At 37.6% G+C, this 20,300-nt stretch overlaps 1 protein-coding gene across 2 annotated transcripts in view; it reads left to right on the forward strand.

Annotated features, from left to right (window-relative positions):
• LOC145537625 (ubiquitin carboxyl-terminal hydrolase 9X-like) overlaps positions 1 to 20,300 on the forward strand; it is a 159,312-nt gene that overhangs the window by 58,708 nt on the left and 80,304 nt on the right. For both annotated transcript variants that reach the window (XM_081568366.1, XM_081568367.1), the window contains exons 12-15: positions 1,180 to 1,386; positions 2,429 to 2,565; positions 4,250 to 4,383; positions 11,597 to 11,684. In XM_081568366.1, the coding sequence (XP_081424492.1) occupies positions 1,180 to 1,386; positions 2,429 to 2,565; positions 4,250 to 4,383; positions 11,597 to 11,684 (566 nt within the window). The remainder of the gene's footprint in view (positions 1 to 1,179; positions 1,387 to 2,428; positions 2,566 to 4,249; positions 4,384 to 11,596; positions 11,685 to 20,300) is intronic.

A 20,300-nucleotide genomic window follows, 5' to 3' on the forward strand; every position in this document is an offset into this window, starting at 1 on the left:
ACAAGAACCGCCCATTCTCACTCACGCCAGAGCTGAAAACTACCCTGCTAATTTCATCTGTATGATTTTTACTGCTCTAGGTACCACATGCAAGTGGAATCATATAATACTTGACTTTTAGTATCTGGTGTATTTCACTGACTGTCATGTCCTCAAGATTCATGCGTGTTGTAATATTTATCAGTTTCTTTACTTTTTAAGTGAATAATATTTCATAGTTTCGATATGCCACATTTGCTTATGCATTCTTCCGTAGAGGGACACTTGGATTGTTTCCACATTTAGCTGTTGTGAATTAAAATGGTGCTGTGACTGTGGGTATAGAAATGTCAGTTTGAGACCTTGCTTTCAGTTTTTTTGCATACATGCCCAGAAGTGGAAGTGCTGGATCATGTGGTAATTTTATTTTTTATTTTTGAGAAACTGGTGTACTGTTTTCTATAGCAGCTGTACCATTTTACATTTACACCACCAATACACAAATGTTCCATATTCTTATTGATAATTGTTGTTTTTTTTTTCCTGAAAACAGCCGTGCTTATGCATATGAGGTAGTTCCCCATTGTAATTTTGATTTGCATTTCTCTAATCAGTGATGTTGAGCATCATTCGTGTGCTATAACGCGTTTGTGTCTTCTTTGGAGAAATATCTCTTAAATTCTTTGCCCATTTTTGAACTAGTGTTTTGTTGTTGAGTTTTAGAATCTCTTAATGTGTTTTGTATTAGGTATCTTTTTCCATCTTTTTATTATATAATTTTAAATTCTGCAGTGATAGAAGTAAAGTATAAATAGAGATTTTGCTTCTTCTGCTATTTAGTCATTTTTGAATACTGTTTCCTCAAATGAAAAGTAAATTGTGCTCTTAGTGTGTATATGTGGGTGTAGTGAATTGACTATAATGTATCAGTCATATAATTAAAGCAGTGATGACCTAATGCTGCTGCTGCTGCTAAGTCGCTTCAGTCGTGTCCGACTCTGTGCGACCCCATGGATGGAAGCCCACCAGGCTCCCCTGTCCCTGGGATTTTCCAGGCAAGAACACTGGAGTGGGTTGCCGTTTCCTTCTCCAATGCATGAAAGTGAAAAGTGAAAGTGAAGTCGCTCAGTCGTGTACGACTCCTAGCGACCCCATATAATATATGTCTAAACTGATATTGACGTGATTTTTTTTTTCTAGGCAAGTTGGACAAATGCGAGTAAAAAGCAACGTGAAAAGCTACTAGAGCTGATACGACGTCTTGCAGAAGATGATAAAGATGGTGTGATGGCACACAAAGTATTGAACCTTCTTTGGAATCTGGCTCATAGTGATGATGTGCCTGTAGACATCATGGACCTAGCTCTCAGTGCCCACATAAAAATACTAGATTATAGTTGTTCCCAGGTATGTGAGTGCTTCTTTGCTCTTTTTTTCTGACTTTTCCCCACAAATAGGATGACTTTGTTACAGAATAATTCCATTATTTAATCATTCCAAGAGTAATATTTAAGGATTGTCTTAACTTACATTGTCATATAAGTCTAGTTTCCTCCTCTTAACATTTTTTCCAACAAATTCATGTATCAGTCACTGAACATTTTTAGTACATTGAGAGAGGGTTTATACAGATGAAACAACTCATTATAATAATATTGATGATGGTCAAATGAAATTGTTATTCACTGAAACCAATTATTACTTCAGAGGTAAGGATGATTAGATATTTTTGCTCAAAACAAGTTTTGCTTGTTTTTGCAAGTTTTCTCAAAAACAGAGGTTTTTCTTATTAGCAAGTCATAACAGCTTCCCTGCATTTATCTTATGAATGTAAGTTGACTATAATCATAGATAAAAGGAGTAAACAGTAAATTATACCAGATTTTTAGAAACAAACTTACCATACTACATTGTTCAACATTTAGAATTTTCCTGTCTGTGAAAACATGTGCCTATTTTCTCTTCCATTCTGTTTGTGTGTTGATTTGTTTTTATTCTTATGATAAAGTGGTGTTTGTTGACCTTTTTAGAAAAAAATACACCAACATCACACACACATACAGTAATACCTGGGATTGTATGTTTTGCCTTTTATATAATTAAGAACCTTATAAAACAGTTAAAATTCAGTGTTCACATATAAGTGTGTAAAAGTCAGAGTTTTTGTTAATGTTCATGAGCTTGGAATTTATACCATATTGCAGATATATCTGAATCCATGGAACACTGACTCCATAGTAGTTCTTTATAGTTTAGAGTTCACGTGATAATTTCAGACGAAAAACATACTGAAAGTATTTTATTTCATTAAATTATTATAATTAACATCATCATTTTTATGAGGCTTAGCGTAATAAAAGTTTTTCTACTTTATATTCTCAAAGTAATTTGGACATAGATTTATATTGAATATTGGTCCTTAAACCATAATTTTGTGTGTCTGTGTAAGGATCGAGACACACAAAAGATCCAGTGGATAGATCGCTTTATTGAAGAACTTCGCACAAATGACAAATGGGTAATTCCTGCGCTGAAACAAATAAGAGAAATTTGTAGCTTGTTTGGGGAAGCACCTCAGAATTTAAGGTAAGGCTTTTCCTTCAGAAAATTATCTTATTTTTATTTATGTTATGTTGAAAACAGCATATTAGTAATAGCAGATTTTAACAAAAATGAGAGAGGGAAAACAGGAAGCTTAATGAAGTTAAGATTTCTTGGTCGTATTTTCCTTTATATTTAGTGACAAGTAATTTATCCAGTTTTACGTAGCAATTAAGTATGAATTAAGGTGTTGCCTTCCACACTTAGTTCAGAATTATCCCAATTCCAGCAGATATTCTAGATACTATCACGGGCTGAGCTTTCTTTATCTCATGTCTTATTTCATCTTAACCTTTTCTGCCAATTCCCCCTTCCTTGGCTTTATACACATTCTTAGTTCCACATGATAGTATTTCATGCAGTCTTTAATATATTCTTAACTGGTCTACTCTGATATATTCTCAATATTTTTAAAAAATTAACTGTAAATTTCATACTAGTGAATAGTATTTTTCAAATTAGAGTGGAAAGGTTTTACATTTTCTTGAATTTTTAATGGTTAATTCTCAAAGGTAAAACTAAATGAATTATAAATAATAGAAGATGATCAGTCTTTATTAAAAGGTATTTACTACTCTGTTTTGGCTGGATTTTCTTAAATAGCTAATTTCATGTGTTTGTACTTGATGCTAAATTATTAGTAGTTATTAGAATAATTTATCCTTTTATATTCTTGCAATATATGTTGAGTTAATGACAGGAGAGAAGAAGCAGCATGTAGAAAGCTCAGTGCAGTGGCAGAAATATTCACAGTACAATCAGGACTCCTGATAGTGAACTCCAGTTTTGACTGAGTTTTGTAATTACTCCAGCTTTGTAATCTAAGAATACTTCTCCAGCATTTAAAACTGTTCTTCCTGTATGTAAGACAGTTATGTCATTGCCAAGATTCTTTATAACTTAAGACTTGCTATGATTATGTATATAAACAGGATTTCTGTTTAAAAGACTTATTTGATGCTGCTTTTGTATTTTTCAAGTTGTATTTTTAATCTTTTTGTCCCCCTAATGGTGGAAAAATTCCATGAAATTAGGAAATTTTATGGAGGTAAATAACTACAGGAAATACTGAAATAGTGTAATAATACTTATTTGTGAGGCTATATCTTTATTATGTTTGATCTCACATTCATACATACCTTTTGTCTTTTATCAGACATATCCTTTTTTATATTGCAGTACTATACTCTGCCCACTTGTCATTTGATCAGTAGATTTATAATGATGTGACAGTTGATTGATTTTGTTGAAAATGCAAAATAAGAACTAGGTCTCTTTCTGGTAGTATCCATAGGCAAATCTGGCTACAAATTCAGTGTACTAGAGTGAGCCTCTGTGGCTAATGTCCTTAATAATGTAAATTTACACCTAACTGCATAGTAGTTGTGCTTTGACATTAGTATCATGTAAGATTAATATCTTGGGTGAAATTGGAGAATACTGATAGATGGTTTTCAAGTAAGAGTATTAGAATAAATATTTATGTTTTGAGCCATCAGTTACTCTTCAGATTCCTTAATATTTTGTACTTATAAAGGAGACTGTTGACCAAGTTTATAACAAATATAAAATATTTTAACCTTTTTAAAGTAGTAGTTAGAATTTAGTATCTATAAACTTAGTTATAGCAGTGTTCATTTGCCTGATTATACTGTTCTTCTCGTTTTAGTCAATCTCACCGAAGTCCCCATGCATTTTATCGTCACGATTTAATCAATCAGCTTCAGCACAATCATGCCTTAGTTACTTTGGTATCAGAAAACCTTGCAACTTACATGAATAGCATGCGACTATATGCTAGAGGTATGTATTATGGACTGAAATTAGTTTTGGGGGTCAACCTGGCCTTCTTTCTCTATATTTTGTTTGTCCTCTTGTTAATGAGACATGACAAATTTTTAAAAGGATGAAGAAATGGAAGTGAATAGATTTACAAGCTTTACAGGGCTCTTTAACATGTGCTTGTCTGTTTCCCTGCTCATCTTTGTTAAATTGTTTTCTTTCCTTTTGTACTTTGGAACTTGATCTTGTACTTGTAGATAAAGTTGTTAATTTTATAAGTTATTACCTGTAAGTTGCTGTGGTTGTTACATTCTGGGGTGTACTCCTTTTAAACCTTTTCTTTCTAACTGCTGTCACTTGTAATTGCTTTACAAGAAAAACTAATTCTCCTGTTGTCCATTTTGTCCAAGCCTATTGTTTATATGTATTATAGTTGTTTTTGGTAAGTTAAATTGATGTTTTCAGTTCTTTAAAGAACTTGATTAAAATGTTACTAGATTAGTGATCTCTGTTTCATTGGTTCTCATAATATGAAATTTTTTAAACATGGGGATAAAATTTTCTGTGGTTGTGTTTGCTGTATGTGAGGTGAACTTTTTAATGCTTTAAGCACTAATTACATGGTTAATTTGTTATTTAACAATTTATTGGAAACACTCTGTGCTGGAGCACAGAATACTCTATTAACTTCTACCTCTAGAGTATAATACCAAATTTTTAGGATAAATAAAACCTCAGCCACCTTGTAGGCTCAGTTTTTTATATTTGAGTATGAAAGAGAAAAACTTCGCCTTGTTCATTGTTGAAGATAGGATTAAGTGTTGAAGTGAAAGTGCTGCTCAGTTAACAAGATGGATTAGGATGTATAAAATTCAGTCACATTCAGTTTTTCACACAAGTGTGGATGTTTGTAATAACTCGTCATTGGAGTAGAATGATAGACTGTGTATGTCTCTACCTTTAATGCTTGTGGAGTGGATTGTAGTTGAGTAATAGAGTGTTTGTAGACGTACCTGAGTGTTTGCTAATACATACTCACCCATGTAAGTTACATAAACCTGTTGGAAAAATTCAGCCACTCTTGAAATAACCTGAATGATCACACTGAATCATCTCTTATTTTATTCATTTTGTCCATTCTAGCTTTAGTGCTAGAAAACCAATCAAAGAATCAGGTACTAAAATGGTCCCACTCAATATATTTATTAGATACCAAAGTTTATTCTTAGCAGAATGTTAGGATGGGAAAGACACTGTAGGCATAAAACTATGTAGTTCATTTTCTCCAGCAAAAGTAGCCCAAATCAGCAACATACATGAGAAATTTGCATGTAGTTCTCTTCAGCTTTTCTTGAGTTAAGAGTCCTCCTACATGCTAGTTAAGACCTTTTCTAAAAGTCCAGTCAGCTACATATTTAACTGGAATTTTTATTCATTTTTGTGTGAATTACTGTGTTATTTTAATGTCAGTGACATTAATTGAAGCCAGAATTGCTAGTACAGTGAGGTGGAGCAGGTGTGCATTTCAGCCTCACTGGGATTATATATTCTGTTTAGTCACATACTTGTGCTCTTGAGTTAACTCACTTTTCATGATCTCAAGAATGTCAACATTCTTCCTTAAATCATATTTATGTTGCTTCTTTACAAGTTTTATCAACTACCTAGATTTAAAACCTAACATCACTTCATAGCTGTATAACTTGTAAGTTAAGTGGTAAGGATTTATCATATCTGTAAAATGAGGATAACAGTAGTTACAACTTAATGGCTAATTCTAGAAGTAAAAGTTAATGCTTGTTACTAGATTGGTGCAAATGTAATTGCAGTTTCAGACCATGAATTTTAAGTCATTATAACTAGGCTCAAACACATCTTTATTAATCAGAATAGTAGCCATTACAGTCAATACATTTTGCCAACAAGAAATAAGTTTATTCCTATAGCATAAAAATCTGTGCCTCAGGATTTGATACATTCTTGAAAAGCATTTTCTGCCCCCTGCTGGTTGTGAAAGCATTTTCCCTTTAAAAAGTTGTCAGGATGCTTGATGCTTGAAGAATTGGTAGTTGGTTGGCAGGAGGTCAGGTGAATATGGCAGATGAAACAAAACTTTGTAGCCCACTTCTTCTGAAGCACTAGTTGTGTGATGTGCTATCGGACGCTGTGGAGAAGAAATGGGTACTTTCTGTTCATCATTGCCAGCTGCAGACTTTGCAGATATTGGTGCATCTCATCCATTTGTTGAGCTTACTTCTCAGATGTGATGCTTTTGCCAAGATTCAGAAAGCTGTAGCAGATCAGAATGACAGTAGACCACTAAACATTGACCATGACTTTTTTTTTTTTTGGTGCAAGTTTGGCTTTGGAAAGTGCTTTGGAGCTTTTTGGTCCAATGACTGAGCTAGTTGTCATATAAAATCCACTTTTCATTTCATGTCACAATTCAGTTGAGATATGGTTCTTTGTTGTTGCCTGGAAAAAAGATGACACTTCAAAACTGGTTTTTTTGATTTGTGGTCAGCTCAGAGACACAGAAAAAGCTTATGGAGCTTTTTCACCTTTCCAGTTTGCTTCAGATGCTGAATGACCATACAGTGGTTGATGTTGAGTTCTTTGGCACTTTCCTCTGTAGTTGTAAGAGGATCAGCTTCGATGATGACTGTCAAGTTTGTCATTGTTAACTTCCAGTAGCTAGCCAATGTGTTCCTCATCTTCAAGGCTCTAGGCTCCTTTGCAAAACTTCTTGAATCACCACTGCACTGTATGTTTATTAGCAGTTCCTGGGCCAAATGCATCATTGACATTACAAGTTTTCTCCACAGCTCTATGACCTGTTTTGAACTCCAGTAAGAAAATCACTCATTTGCTTTTTTTATCTGACATCATTTCCATAGTCTAAAATAAATATAACATGAATAGCAAGTAGTGTCACTAGCAAAAAACCATAAAGTGAGAAGTATGCGTTTAAAAGATGCATACTTTAAACATAATTCACATTTAAATGCATTTAATGCAATCACATTTAAATGCATACTTTAAACATAATTCCTGTTTACTTGTCAATGGATTCCAGTATCAAATGAGAAAGTTCAGCAATGCAAAACTGTAATTACTTTTGCACCAAACTATTATAATTTTGGCTGGCACATAGCAAGCTCTTGAAACTTTGTTGTATTAATGAATTTCTCTGAGTTAATTATAATCTGCTTCTAACCTTTTCCACCTTAATATTAGCAGTTGATCTTTAACTGTAGGGACAAAATTATTAAGTTCTATGATTATGATGCACAACTAAAAACATGACAAACCTTTGTGATAGCTTCTGTCTAAGAAGCCTGTCGCGTGGATCTAAAGCATATGACAGGATATGCAACAGGATATTGTGAGATTCTTTGCAGTTCACGGATATTTTCTGAGTTTCATTCCAAGAGTGTTTTGCATTTGCCATGACTGCTGCATTTCTACTAGGGAGTTTTGGTTTTGGAAAAATTGTTTCTGTGATGGCATGATCTTATGACTTTACATGTGAAAGGTGAAAATGAGCTCTTTTTTAGATGAAGTTATGCACCAGTAGTACATGAATCACAGTTGAAGAAAAATTTCTAATGTTCATCAGCAAAGTATAATATCTCACGTAGTTCATTAGAAGAAATATTCTTTGTGTTGATTTGAACTTAATGAGAATTTTATGTGTCATTTTCTGCATTTCTGAGCAAAGTTTATAGGAGTTACACTTAATCATAAGACCAGTTGAATTCAGTTAAGCTTTTGTTTTATAAGGATTGCCATGTTGCATTACCTCTTTTCTTTTCTCTTTGCTTTTATTACGATTGGCTATTTTCAAGATCACTTACCAAAAAAAAGCAGCCCCTTTACAAGTCATTTCATAACCATGCTGTGATAAAATGTATATTCTATGGTTTTTGCTCATTAATGATTCTTACTCATGTCTACCTGTTGGCCATTAAGTACTGTTAAATATTTGTGTGTTCTTATGAAGCTATTTCTTTGGAGAAATAACTGTTCCTAGGACTACCACAAAAAAGAACAGGATAAGTCTTCAACAAGATAAGTGTTTTTAGAGAATCATATTGTAGTCTCAAAAAGGAGTCACTTCTCAAAACAATGATACTGTGGATTTTCAATATATGAGTCCATTGGTTAACAGTGATATAAATAAATGTCAGCTTATAAATACAAAACATAGTCAATAATAAAATGAGTAAGTGAAAGTTTATTGAGGATTAGAATACTGACATGGTATCAAAATATTCTCCCACAAATTATTCATTACGGAGAGGAAAGTTGTAGCTGTTTACTGGAGCAACTTGGTAGAAACACCTTAACTAAGCAATTTAAGTTAAATTAACATTTTTAATAGTATAAATTGACATCTTGACTTATGTTTAAGGAGATACAGGAAAAGATATAGTGTTGTTTCTGTGGTATTTCTTGGCAAATATAAATAATCTGTATCCAACTAGAGGAAGCATGAAGCAAACACAAATTGAATAGCTTTAGACAAATGGCTTTATTCTTGAAAATGGTCTAGGTGGAAAAAAGAAAAAAATCATAAAGAACAAAGGCAACTGAGAAAACAGCCACATTAGGTATGTGAGCCTAGCTTTGATTCTGGACTGGGAAAAGGGAAACAATAAAGAATGTTACTGAGACAGTTAATGAAATTTGAATATGTGCGATAGTTAGATAATAGTCTTTAATCTTAAAATCAGGTAAGTACTATGGCTATGTGCTTGTTATAGGAAATAAACCTTGTTTTAGGGAGTCCCTTTAGATGGTTCAAAAAATGATTCAAAAGTATAAAAAAAGGATGTACTGATAAAACGAGTAGATTTTGAACAAGTGGATTATGTGGGCAGAAAATAACTGTATTATTTGACACTTGAAATTATATTAAAAAAAAAAAGCAAAGTTACACCATGCTTTCTACTCCTGTGTGTATTTGTGTGATCTCCTCTGCCTCCTGCCGCCCCCAATCCTGCCAAGTAAGCACACACAGAGTTTTCAGACAGAGGTCTCTAAAGGAGGAAAAGCAGCTGAAGTGGTGGTATAGAGTTTAGTCATGTACTTCAGGATCAGTACTCTTTAAATACCAATAAAACCATGTATGTAATAGAGAATAATTTTCTGCAGTTTTGAAGTCTGGACCCTTGATGTCCTGGCAATTGATGAATTGATGGGGCTAATAAGATTTTAGAACTGTTGATAGATGTTCCTGCATCTAGAAGTGAAAAGCAGTCATTATATATGGCCTTCTTTCCGAAATCTGGGCTTCCCTGATAGCTCAGTTGGTAAAGAATCCTCCTGCAATGCAGGAGACCCTGGTTCAGTTCCTGGGTCGGGAAGATACACTGAAGAAGGGATAGGCTACCCACTCCAGTATCTACCCATTGCAGTATTCTGGCCTGGAGAATTCCATGGACTGTATCGTCCATGGGATCCCAAAGAGTCAGACACAACTGAGTGACTTTCACTTCAGTTCCCAAATCTAGTCCTAACTATACCTTAGCTAAACATTTTTTTTGTTCTTCTATAAAAAGTCACCATTTTACTTCTGAATCAGGTTTTTCTGATATGTAAAATGTTGACATTTTGGTGATCTTGGTTGCCTTTTCCAACTCCAAAGTTAGCTCAAACAATTAGAATTCTTTGGCATTGTTACTGACGATCAGAATTCCCTGGTCCAGTGGTTGAGAACATACCTGTCAGTTAGGAGACGCGGGTTTGATCCCTGGTGCGGGAAGACCCCACATGCCATGGAGCAACGAAGCTGGAACCCCACAACTACTGAAGCCTATGCACCCTCGAGTCTGAGGTCTGCAACAGGAGAAGACACCGCAGTGAGAAACGCGCTCACTGCAACTAGAGAGTAGCCCCCACTTACCACGACTAAAGAAAGCTTGCACACAGAATGAAGACCCAGTGTAGCCAAAAATAAATAAAATTTTTGAAGTAATAATATAAGATCCAAGACATGCGTAATTGAGAAATACCAGTATTTCAAAATTTTAATATAAGTACCTTTGATTTCTGAGTGGTTGACAGCTCTGTCTGTGGCATTTGTTATTTCCACTGTCCTCTGTTCCATTCAGATCAGGTAGGTCATGTTCAGGCAGAGGGTTTATCTAGTCTTACTTCCTTTGTGATTTTTATTTTTCTTGATACTGGGGTAAACAACCTGAGGAGTAGTTCTTAAGACAGGCTTTAAAGCTCATGGTTTAGTTGAGTTCTACCCTTTTTCAAGGAAGCATCTCACACACAAAAACACTATAGTATTTTTAGAAAAGTTTGCGTTTTTGTTTTTTCCTTTGATTTCTTATGGACAGATACTGAGAATTTTTCCCACAGTATATAGTGTTGATAGTATAAGTACTTACCAGTTCTGTATTTAAGAAGCCAAGAATTTTCTGCCTACACTAAGCCTTCTTACCAACATACATATTCGTGGTCAGAATGAGAGACTAGGTTTATTTTGATTGTTTTATTTTATCTAATGTTCTAGCCATTCATAGTCTGATGATTAAAATAATTGTTAACTTTATCAGATGCAGTTAACAACTGTTTCTTTGTTTGGTTAATGCTCTTATTGATGTTGTCTGTGCTAAAATATGGAGAAGGAAATGGCAACCTACTCCAGTACTCTTGCCTGGAAAATTCCATGGATGTGGGAGCCTAGTAGGCTACAGTCCATGGGGTCATAAAGAATTGGACATGACTGAGTGACTTTACTTTCTTTCTATAGTTCCTTTTGGAGAAGGAGATGGCAACCCACTCCAGTGTTCTTGCCTGGAGAATCCCATGAATGGGGAGGCCTGGTGGGCTGCAGGCTGTGGGGTTGCAAAGAGTCAGATATGAGCAACTAATACACACACACACACATGCTAAAATATGACAATTACAGGTGTTATATAACAGAAGGGAAAGTTAAGGGGATAAAGTCATAGAATTTTCTCACAGAATTGCTTTAATGTATATGAAAAGTAGAGGACTACTGTGCTGGAAAATTATTTTTGATATACAGTCAACAGATGACATTACCTTTTGGCTATGTAAAAAGCAGCAGTTTATTTTTGTGGGGAAAACGTACATTTAAATATATCTGAAACCTATTGCCTATTAATAAGTGATTACTAGATTCTTAATCCTTTTGATTAAAGTCAACAGTGATGTGGATATGCATGTGTAATACAAAATTTTTGTTAATTTGCAGACCATGAAGACTATGACCCACAAACTGTGAGGCTTGGAAGTAGATACAGTCATGTTCAAGAAGTTCAAGAACGGCTTAACTTCCTTAGGTTAGTTTTATATGATTAGTGATGTTTTCTTATAAGGCACATATGAGGAATGCAATGATAATATTCTTCACAGCTGAGTCTTTTTTTTTAGGTAGTGATTTCACTCTCTGAGTATTTTCCCACATAAGAACCATGGCCAATAATAGATAATGTAATGTTTCCTATGTGTTCACTATTAAATACCTATTAATTATTGGCTTAGCTTTAACTTTATCCTTTTACTGGATTTTGAAGAAAATACATTTTAAATTTCAGAGTGGTGCTTATTTATGTTATTAATTAGAGTTTATTCTTCGTACATTTTCATACTTTGAACTATTGGACAGGAAAACAATCAACCAGGGAGTATTTTCATTAATGCTGTCATGAGCAGTAAGGAACAGGGTGGTTGGTATACGTATGTGCTTTGTTTATACTACTGCTACTACTGCTGCTAAGTCGCTTCAGTCGTGGCCCACTCTGTGCAACCCCATAGACGGCAGCCCACCAGGCTCCACCGTCCCTGGGATTCTCCAGGCAATAACACTGGAGTGGGTTGCCATTTCCTTCTCCAGTGCATGAAAGTGAAAGGTGAAAGTGAAGTGGCTCAGTCGTGTCCGACTCTAAGCTACCCTATGGACTGCAGCCTACCAGGCTCCTCCGTCCATGGGATTTTCCAGGCAAGAGTACTGGAGTGGGTTGTTTATACTAATAGTAACTAATAAAGGTGAAGTAAGTCTGTATATAATAACATTATTTAAGATGGGAATAAGGAAAAAGAGCCTATTTTTTTAGCCAAAGCTAATATTAAATTTGCTCAGTAATTTTTGGCTTTTAATGATATGTATATGCAGGTTCTCAGTTTTTCATAAAAGCTTGTATATTTTATTTTAATATATATTTGCTCTTGGTAGTTTTCTCTTTAGATTTATAATGTTATATGCTACATTTCTTTTGCCAAACCATGTAGTTATTTATGGGAAAATATTTCTATTTGCATACGTACTTTCTAGGTCAGTCTATAGCTATTGCTGGCTAAAAAATTAGTCACAATCTGAAAGTAGTTACTTTATTTGGTGGGAAGGTTAAGGACTCTGTAGTTTTAAGTAGCCCTGAGGAAACTGCTCTGAGGAAGTCTGAGATGGGATCAGGCTAGGTTTGTTTGCAGTAAAGCATGTGGGCAGTCTGAACATCAGTTATTATTGCTAAGTAGTAAGGAAAACCAGGTATCAACCTATGCGGGCCTCTGAGCTCATTTAATTCATTCCTTTCATACACACCTTAGCTATCTGGGGCCAAATCCTATTTCCTGTCACATTAAGGGGTGGCGGGTATGGCAGATGGCTGCTTCTGCTGTATTGTAGACATAGTGTTTCCTTTTGGGAACCCTCATTCAAATTTGTTGTTCATTCACTCAGTCATGTCCAATTCTTTGCAACCCCATGGACTATAGCACACCAGGCTCCGCTGTCTTCACCATCTGCCAAAGGTTGCTCAAATTCACATCTGTTGGAGTTAGTGATGCCATCCAACCATCTCATCTTCTGTTGTCCTTTTACATCCTGCCTTCACTCTTTCCCAGCTACAAGGTCTTTTCTAGGAAGTCTTCTCTTGGCATCAGGTAGCCAAAATATTGGTTTCAGTTTCAGTTGTCAATTCTTCCAAGGAACGCTAAGAGTTGATTCTCTTAGGAGGAACTGGTTGGATCTCCTTGCAGTCCTAGGGACCCTCAAGAGTCTTCAACACCACAGTTCAAAAACATCACTTCTGTGGCACCCAGCCTCTTTTAGGATCCAGCTCTCACATCCATACATCACTGCTGGAAAAGCCATAACTTTGATTATATGGACTTCTGTTGGCAAAGTGATGTCTCTGCTTTTCAGTATGTTCAGTCTCTAAGTTTGTCATAGCTTTTCTTCCAAGGAGCAAGTGTCTTTTAATTCCATGGCTTCAGTCACCATCTGCAGTGATTTTGGAGCCCAAGAAGATGAGATCTGTCACTGTTTCCAATTTTTTCTCATTTGTTTGCTATGAAGAGATACGACCAGAGGCCATGATCTTACTAGTTTTTGGAATGTTGAGTTTTAAGCCTGCCTTTTCACTCACCTCTTTCACATTCATCAAGAGACTCTTTAGTTCCTCTTTGCTTTCTGCCATAACTATGGTATCATCTGCATATATGAGGTCATTGATGTTTTGGTCAGCAGTCTTGATTCCAACTTCTGCTTCATCCAGCCCGGCAATTTCACATGATATACTCTGTATATAAGTTAAATAAACAGAGTGATAAAATAAGCCTTGTCATACTCCTTTCCCAATTTGGAACCAATCTTTTGTTTCATATCTGGTTCTACCTGTTGCTTCTTAACCTGCATACAGGTTTCTCAGGATGCGGGTAAGGTGATCTGGTATTCCCATCTCTTTAAGAATTCTCCACAGCTTGTTGTGATTCACAAAGTTAAAGGCTTTAGCGTAGTCATTGAAGCAAAAGTAGATGCTTTTCTGGGGTTCCTTTGCTTCTCCTGTCATCCAACATATGTTGGCAATTTGATCTCTAGTTCCTCTGTCTTTTCTAATTCTGTCTTGTGCATTTGGAAGTTCTTGGTTCATGTACTGTTGAAGCCTAGCTTCAAGGATTATGAGATACCTTCAAGCTTTTTATCTCTTCTTACTGTTCTCTGAACTCCGAATTCAGTTGGGTATATCTTTCCCTTTTTCCTTGCCTTTCACTTCTCTTCTTTTCTCAACTATTTGTAAGGCCTCCTCAAACAACTACTTTGCCTTGTTGCATTTCTCTTTTTGGGGGATGGTATGATCACACGCTAGTAAAGTAATGCTCAAAATTCTCCAAGCCAGGCTTCACCAATACGTGAACCATGAACTTCCAGATGTTCAAGCTGGTTTTCGAAAAGGCAGAGGAACCAGAGATCAAATTGCCAACATCCGCTGGATCATCAAAAAAGCAAAAGAGTTCCAGAAAAACATCTATTTCTGCTTTATTGACTATGCCAGAGCCTTTGACTGCGTGGATCACAATAAACTGTGGAAAATTCTGAAAGAGATGGGACTACCAGACCATCTGACCTGTCTCTTGAGAAACCTGTGTGCAGGTCAGGAAGCAACAGTTAGAACTGGACATGGAACAACAGACTGGTTCCAAATAGGAAAAGGAGTACGTCAAGGCTATATATTGTCACCCTGCTTATTTAACTTATATGCAGAGTACATCATGAGAAATGCTGGGCTGGAAGAAATACAAGCTGGAATCAAGATTGCCGGGAGAAATATCAATAACCTCAGATATGCAGATGACACCACCCTTATGGCAGAACATGAAGAGGAACTATAGAGCCTCTTGATGAAAGTGAAAGAGGAGAGTGAAAAAGTTGGCTTAAAGCTCCACGTTCAGAAAACTAAGATCATGGCATCTGGTCCCATCACTTCATGGGAAGTAGATGGGGAAACAGTGGAAACAGTGTCAGACTTTATTTTTTTGGGGCTCCAGAATCACTGCTGATGGTGATTTCAGCCATGAAATTAAAAGACGCTTACTCCTTGGAAGGAAGGTTATGGCCAACCTAGACAGCATATTAAAAAGCAGAGACATTACTTTGCCAACAAAGGTCCGTCTAGTCAAGGCTGTGGTTTTTCCAGTGGTCATGTATGGATATGAGAGTTGGATGGTGAAGAAAGCTGAGAGCCGAAGAATTGATGCTTTTGAACTGTGTTGTTGGAGAAGACTCTTGAGAGTCCCTGGGACTGCAAGAAGATCCAACCAGTCCATCCTAAAGGAGATCAGTCCTGGGTGTTCATTGGAAGGACTGATGTTGAAGCTGAAACTCCCAATACTTTGGCCACATCATGCAAAGAGTTGACTCATTGGAAAAGACCCTAATGCTGGGAAGGACTGGGGGCAGGAGGAGAAGGGGATGACAGAGGATGAGATGGTTGGATGGCATCACCGAGTCGATGGACATGGGTTTGTGTAAACTGCGGGAATTGGTGATGGACAGGGAGGCCTGGCGTGCTGCAATTCATGGAGTCGCAAATAGTCGGACACGACTGAGCGACTGAACTGAACTGAACTGAACTGATGATCACCAACTCCTATGTGATATTACGACCCTCTGTCAATAGTTCTTCAGGCACTCTTGTCTACCACATCTAACCCCTTGAATCTATTTGTCACCCATACTGTATAATCATAACAGATTTGATTTAGGTCATACCTGAATGGCCTAGTGGTTTTCCCTGCTTTCTTCAATTTGAGCCTGAATTTTTCAGTAAGGAGTTGATCTGAGCCATAGTCAGCTCCAGCTTTTGTTTTCGCTATTGTGTAGAACTTCCCCATCTTTAGCTGCAAAGAATATAATCAGTCTGATTTTGAAATTGACCATCTTTGGTGTCCAGTATTTACTATGAGCAGTGCATTCTCTTGACAAAACAGTTAGCCTTTGCCCCGCTTCATTTTGTACTCCAAGGCCAAACTTGACTGTTAACTCCTGGTGTCTCTTGACTTCCTGCTTTTCCATTCCAATCCTATGTGATGAAAAAGGACATCTTTTTTTTTTCATGTTAGTTCTAGGAGGTCGTGTAGGTCTTAATAGAGCTGATGAACTTCAGCTTTGTCAGCATTGGTGGTTGGGGCATACACTTGGATTACTGTGATGTTGAATGGTTTGCCTTGGAAACAAAGCAAGATCATTCTGTCAGTTTTGAGATTGCACCCAAGTACTACATTTCAAACTCTTGATGACTGTGAGGGCTACTCCATTCCTTCTAAGGGATTCTTGCCCACAGTAGTAGACTTAATGACCATCTGATTTAAATTCATCCATTCTCATCCATTTAATTCACCAATTCGTAAAATGTCAGTCTTCACTGTTGCCATCTCCTTTTCTCGCTGCATCCAATTCACCTTGATTCATGGAGCTAACAATCCAGGTTCCTATGCAATATTGTTTTTTACAGCATTGGACTTTACTTTCACCACCAGATGCATCCACAGGTCGATGTCATTTCTTCTTTGGCCCAGCCTCTTCATTCTTTCTGGAGCTGTTTCTCAACTCTTGTCCAGTAGCATACTGGAGACTTTAATTCTTTCTGGAGCTGTTTCTCCACTCTTGTCCAATACCATATTGGAGACCTAGCAACCTGGGGAGTGCTCATCTTCCTGTTTCATGTTTTTGCCTTTTCATACTGTTCTTGGGTTCTCAGGGCAAGAATACTTAAGTGGTTTGCCCTTGTCTTCTCCAGTGGACCGCAGTTTGTCAGAACTCTCCATCATGACCCATCTGTCTTGTGTGGTCCTGAATTCGATGAGTCAAAGTTACATTGAGTTAGACAAGACTTCTACTAGTGGCCCAGCTGGCAGATCAGTCACCTAGAGTCAGACATCCTACCTAGAATGCAAAGTCACATCGGCCTTAGGAAGCATCACTGTGAACAAAGCTAATGGAGGTATGTATGGATGTGAGAGTTGGACTATAAAGAAAGCTGACCGCCGCAGAATTGATGCTTTTGAACTGTGGTGTTGGAGAAGACTCTTGAGAGTCCCTGGGACTGCAAGGAGATCCAACCAGTCCTTCCTGAAGGAGATCAATCCTGGGTGTTCATTGGAAGGACTGATGCTGAAGCTGAAACTCCAATACTTTGGCCACCTCATGTGAAGAATGGACTCACTGGAAAACACCCTAATGCTGGGAAGGATTGGGGGCAGGAGGAGAAGGGGACGACAGGATGAGATGGTGGATGGCATCACCTACTCGATGGACATGGGTTTGGGTAAACTCCGGGAGTTGGTAATGGACAGGGAGGCCTGCGATTCATGGAGTCGCAAAGAGTTGCACACAACTGAGTGACTGAACTAAACTGACTTGAATGGAGGTTATAGGATTCCAGTTGAGCTATTTCAGATTCTAAAAGATGATGCTGTGAAAGTGTTGCACTCAGTATGCCAGCAAATTTGGAAAACTCAGCAGTGGCCACAGGACTAGAAAAGATGAGTTTTCATTCCAATGCCAAAGAAAGACAATGCCAAAGAATGCTCAAACTACCGCACAATTGCACTCATCTCACATGCTAGTAAAGTAATCCTTAAAATTCTCCAAGCCAGGCTTCAACAATACATGAACCATGAACTTCCAGCTGTTCAAGCTTGTTTTAAAAAAGGCAGAGGAAACAGATCAATTTGTCAGTATCCAGTGGATGATCGAAAAGCAAGAGTTCCAGAAAAACATCTGTTTCTGCTTTATTGACTATGTCAAAGCCTTTGACTGTGTGGATCACAATACACTGTGAAAATTCTGAAAGCGATGGGAATACCAGACCACCTGACCTGCCTCTTGAGAAATCTGTTTGCAGGTCAGGAAGCAACAGTTAGAACTGGATATGGAACAACAGACGGATTCCAAATAGGAAAGGGAGTACGTCAAGGCTGATATTGTCCCCTGCTTATTTAACTTCTATGCAGAGTACATCATGAGAAACGCTGGGCTGGATGAAGCACAAGCTGGAATCAAGATTGCTGGGAGAAATATCAATAACCTCAGATATGCAGATGACACCACCCTTATGGCAGAAAGTGAAGAAGAACTAAAGAGCCTCTTGATGAACATGAGAGAGAAGAGTGAAAAAGTTGGCTTAAAGCTCAACATTCAGAAAACAAAGATCAGGGCATCCGGTCCCATCACTTCATGCCAAATAGTTGGAGAAACAGTGGCTGACTTAATTTTTCTGGCCTCCAAAATCACTGCTGATGGTGATTGCAGCCTTAAAATTAAAAGATGTTCACTCCTTGGAAGAAAAGTTTGACCAACCTAGACAGCATATTAAAAAGCAGAGACATTACTTTGTCAACAAAGGTCCATCTCATCAAGGGTGTGGTTTTTCCAGCAGTCCTGTGTGGATGTGAGAGTTGGAATATAAAGAAAGCTGAGCACCAAAGAATTGATGCTTTTGAACTGTGGTGTTGGAGAAGACTCTTTAAAGTCCTTTGGACTGCAAGGAAATCCAACTAGTTCATCCTTTTGAATGTCAATCTTGAGTGTTCATTGGAAGGGCTGATGCTGAAGCTCCAATCCTTTGGCCACCTGAGGTGAAAAGCTGACTCATTTGAAAAGACCCCGATGCTGGGAAAGAGTGAGGGCAGGAGGAGAAGTGGACGATAGAGGATGAGATGGTTTGATGGCATCACCAACTCAATGGACGTGAGTTTTGAGTAAACTCCGGGAATTGATGATGGACAGGGGACCTGCCTTGCTGCAGTCCACGGGGTCGCAAAGAGTCAGACATAACAATGACTGAATTGAACTGAACTGAACTGAACAGCTGGTAGAGAGACTGTTTTCAGTGTGTGTGGAGGGATTCCCTGGTGGCTCAGCTGGTAAAGAAGCTGCCTGCAATGTGGGAGACCTGGATTCGGTCCCTGGGTTGGGAAGATCCCTGGGAGAAAGGAAAGGCTACCCACTCCATTATTCTGGCCTGGAGAAGTCCATGGACTGTATAGTCCATGGGGTTGTAAAGAGTCAGGCATGACTGAGTCCCTTTCACTTTCACACAAGACTTTGATCTGTGTGATCCTTTCGGTTAGCTTTCTGTGATTATGGTTTTCGTTCTGGAAATGGGGATTTTAGTTCTTGCTTCTTTTGTCTGCCTTCTGATATATAAATATAAAAGGCTTCCTGATGGGAGGGACTGGTTGTGGGGAAAACTACGTCTTGCTCTGGTGGCCAGGACCCTATTCAGTAAAATGTATGGCAAAAACTATTACAATATTGTAAAGTAATTAGCCCCCAACTAAAATAAATAAATTTATTAAAAAAAATATATATAATTCAATATTCTGCTGATGGGTGGGGATGTGCTATAGTTTGGCCTGAGGCACTCCAGTCCTGGAGTTTGCAGTGTATTAGGTTGTAGGCTCTATGGTAGTTGTAAAGGAGACCTCCTCCCCAAGGACTGAGGCCCACTTGCTGCATCTCTGAGGACTGTTGCCTGCCAGTGCCCCTGACCCTGCAGCAATCCATTGTTGAGCTATGCCTCTGCAGGAGACTCCCTAACATTCACTGGCAAGTCTGGCTCAGTGTCTTGTGGGGTCCCTGGAGCACAAGGATTTGTTTGTGCCTTCCAAGAGTTTCTTTCCCTCCAGTCCTATGGAAGTTCTGCTGACCTTCATATTTGGAGACCAAAAATCACTGATGACTGATAGTTCTTGCCTACCACCGTAGCTGGAAGTACTTCATTTCACACTACCTTTAAGAATATTATGATCTGTTGGATTGAGCTCATTTCTGCAGATGCAAGTGATTACATATTCCATCTTAGGAAAAAGTGTGGACATCAGATCTCATAATGTTTATTTAATGTGATTCTCAATCTACTGCCACCTTCACCGCCCCCCCCACCCCCCCGCAACATCCAAGGAAAAAAATTACCACTTCATCGAGATTGTCTCCTGTATTGGGCTAAAATTATTGATGTTTGTGACTGTATCCCTTAGGTTTACTGGGATAGAAAGGTGTTTTAGAATTTATCTGTCCTAGATAAATTAGAGCAGGCCTTTTGTAGTTCCTGTTGTGTATACCTAATAGTACAGTTCACTAAAGGAAAGCCGTGTTTTATTACTGGACTTCATGT

This window comes from Giraffa tippelskirchi, chromosome Y, assembly GCF_054371585.1.
Source record: "Giraffa tippelskirchi isolate mGirTip1 chromosome Y, T2T-mGirTip1v1.2.pri, whole genome shotgun sequence".
Lineage (NCBI taxonomy): Eukaryota > Metazoa > Chordata > Mammalia > Artiodactyla > Giraffidae > Giraffa > Giraffa tippelskirchi.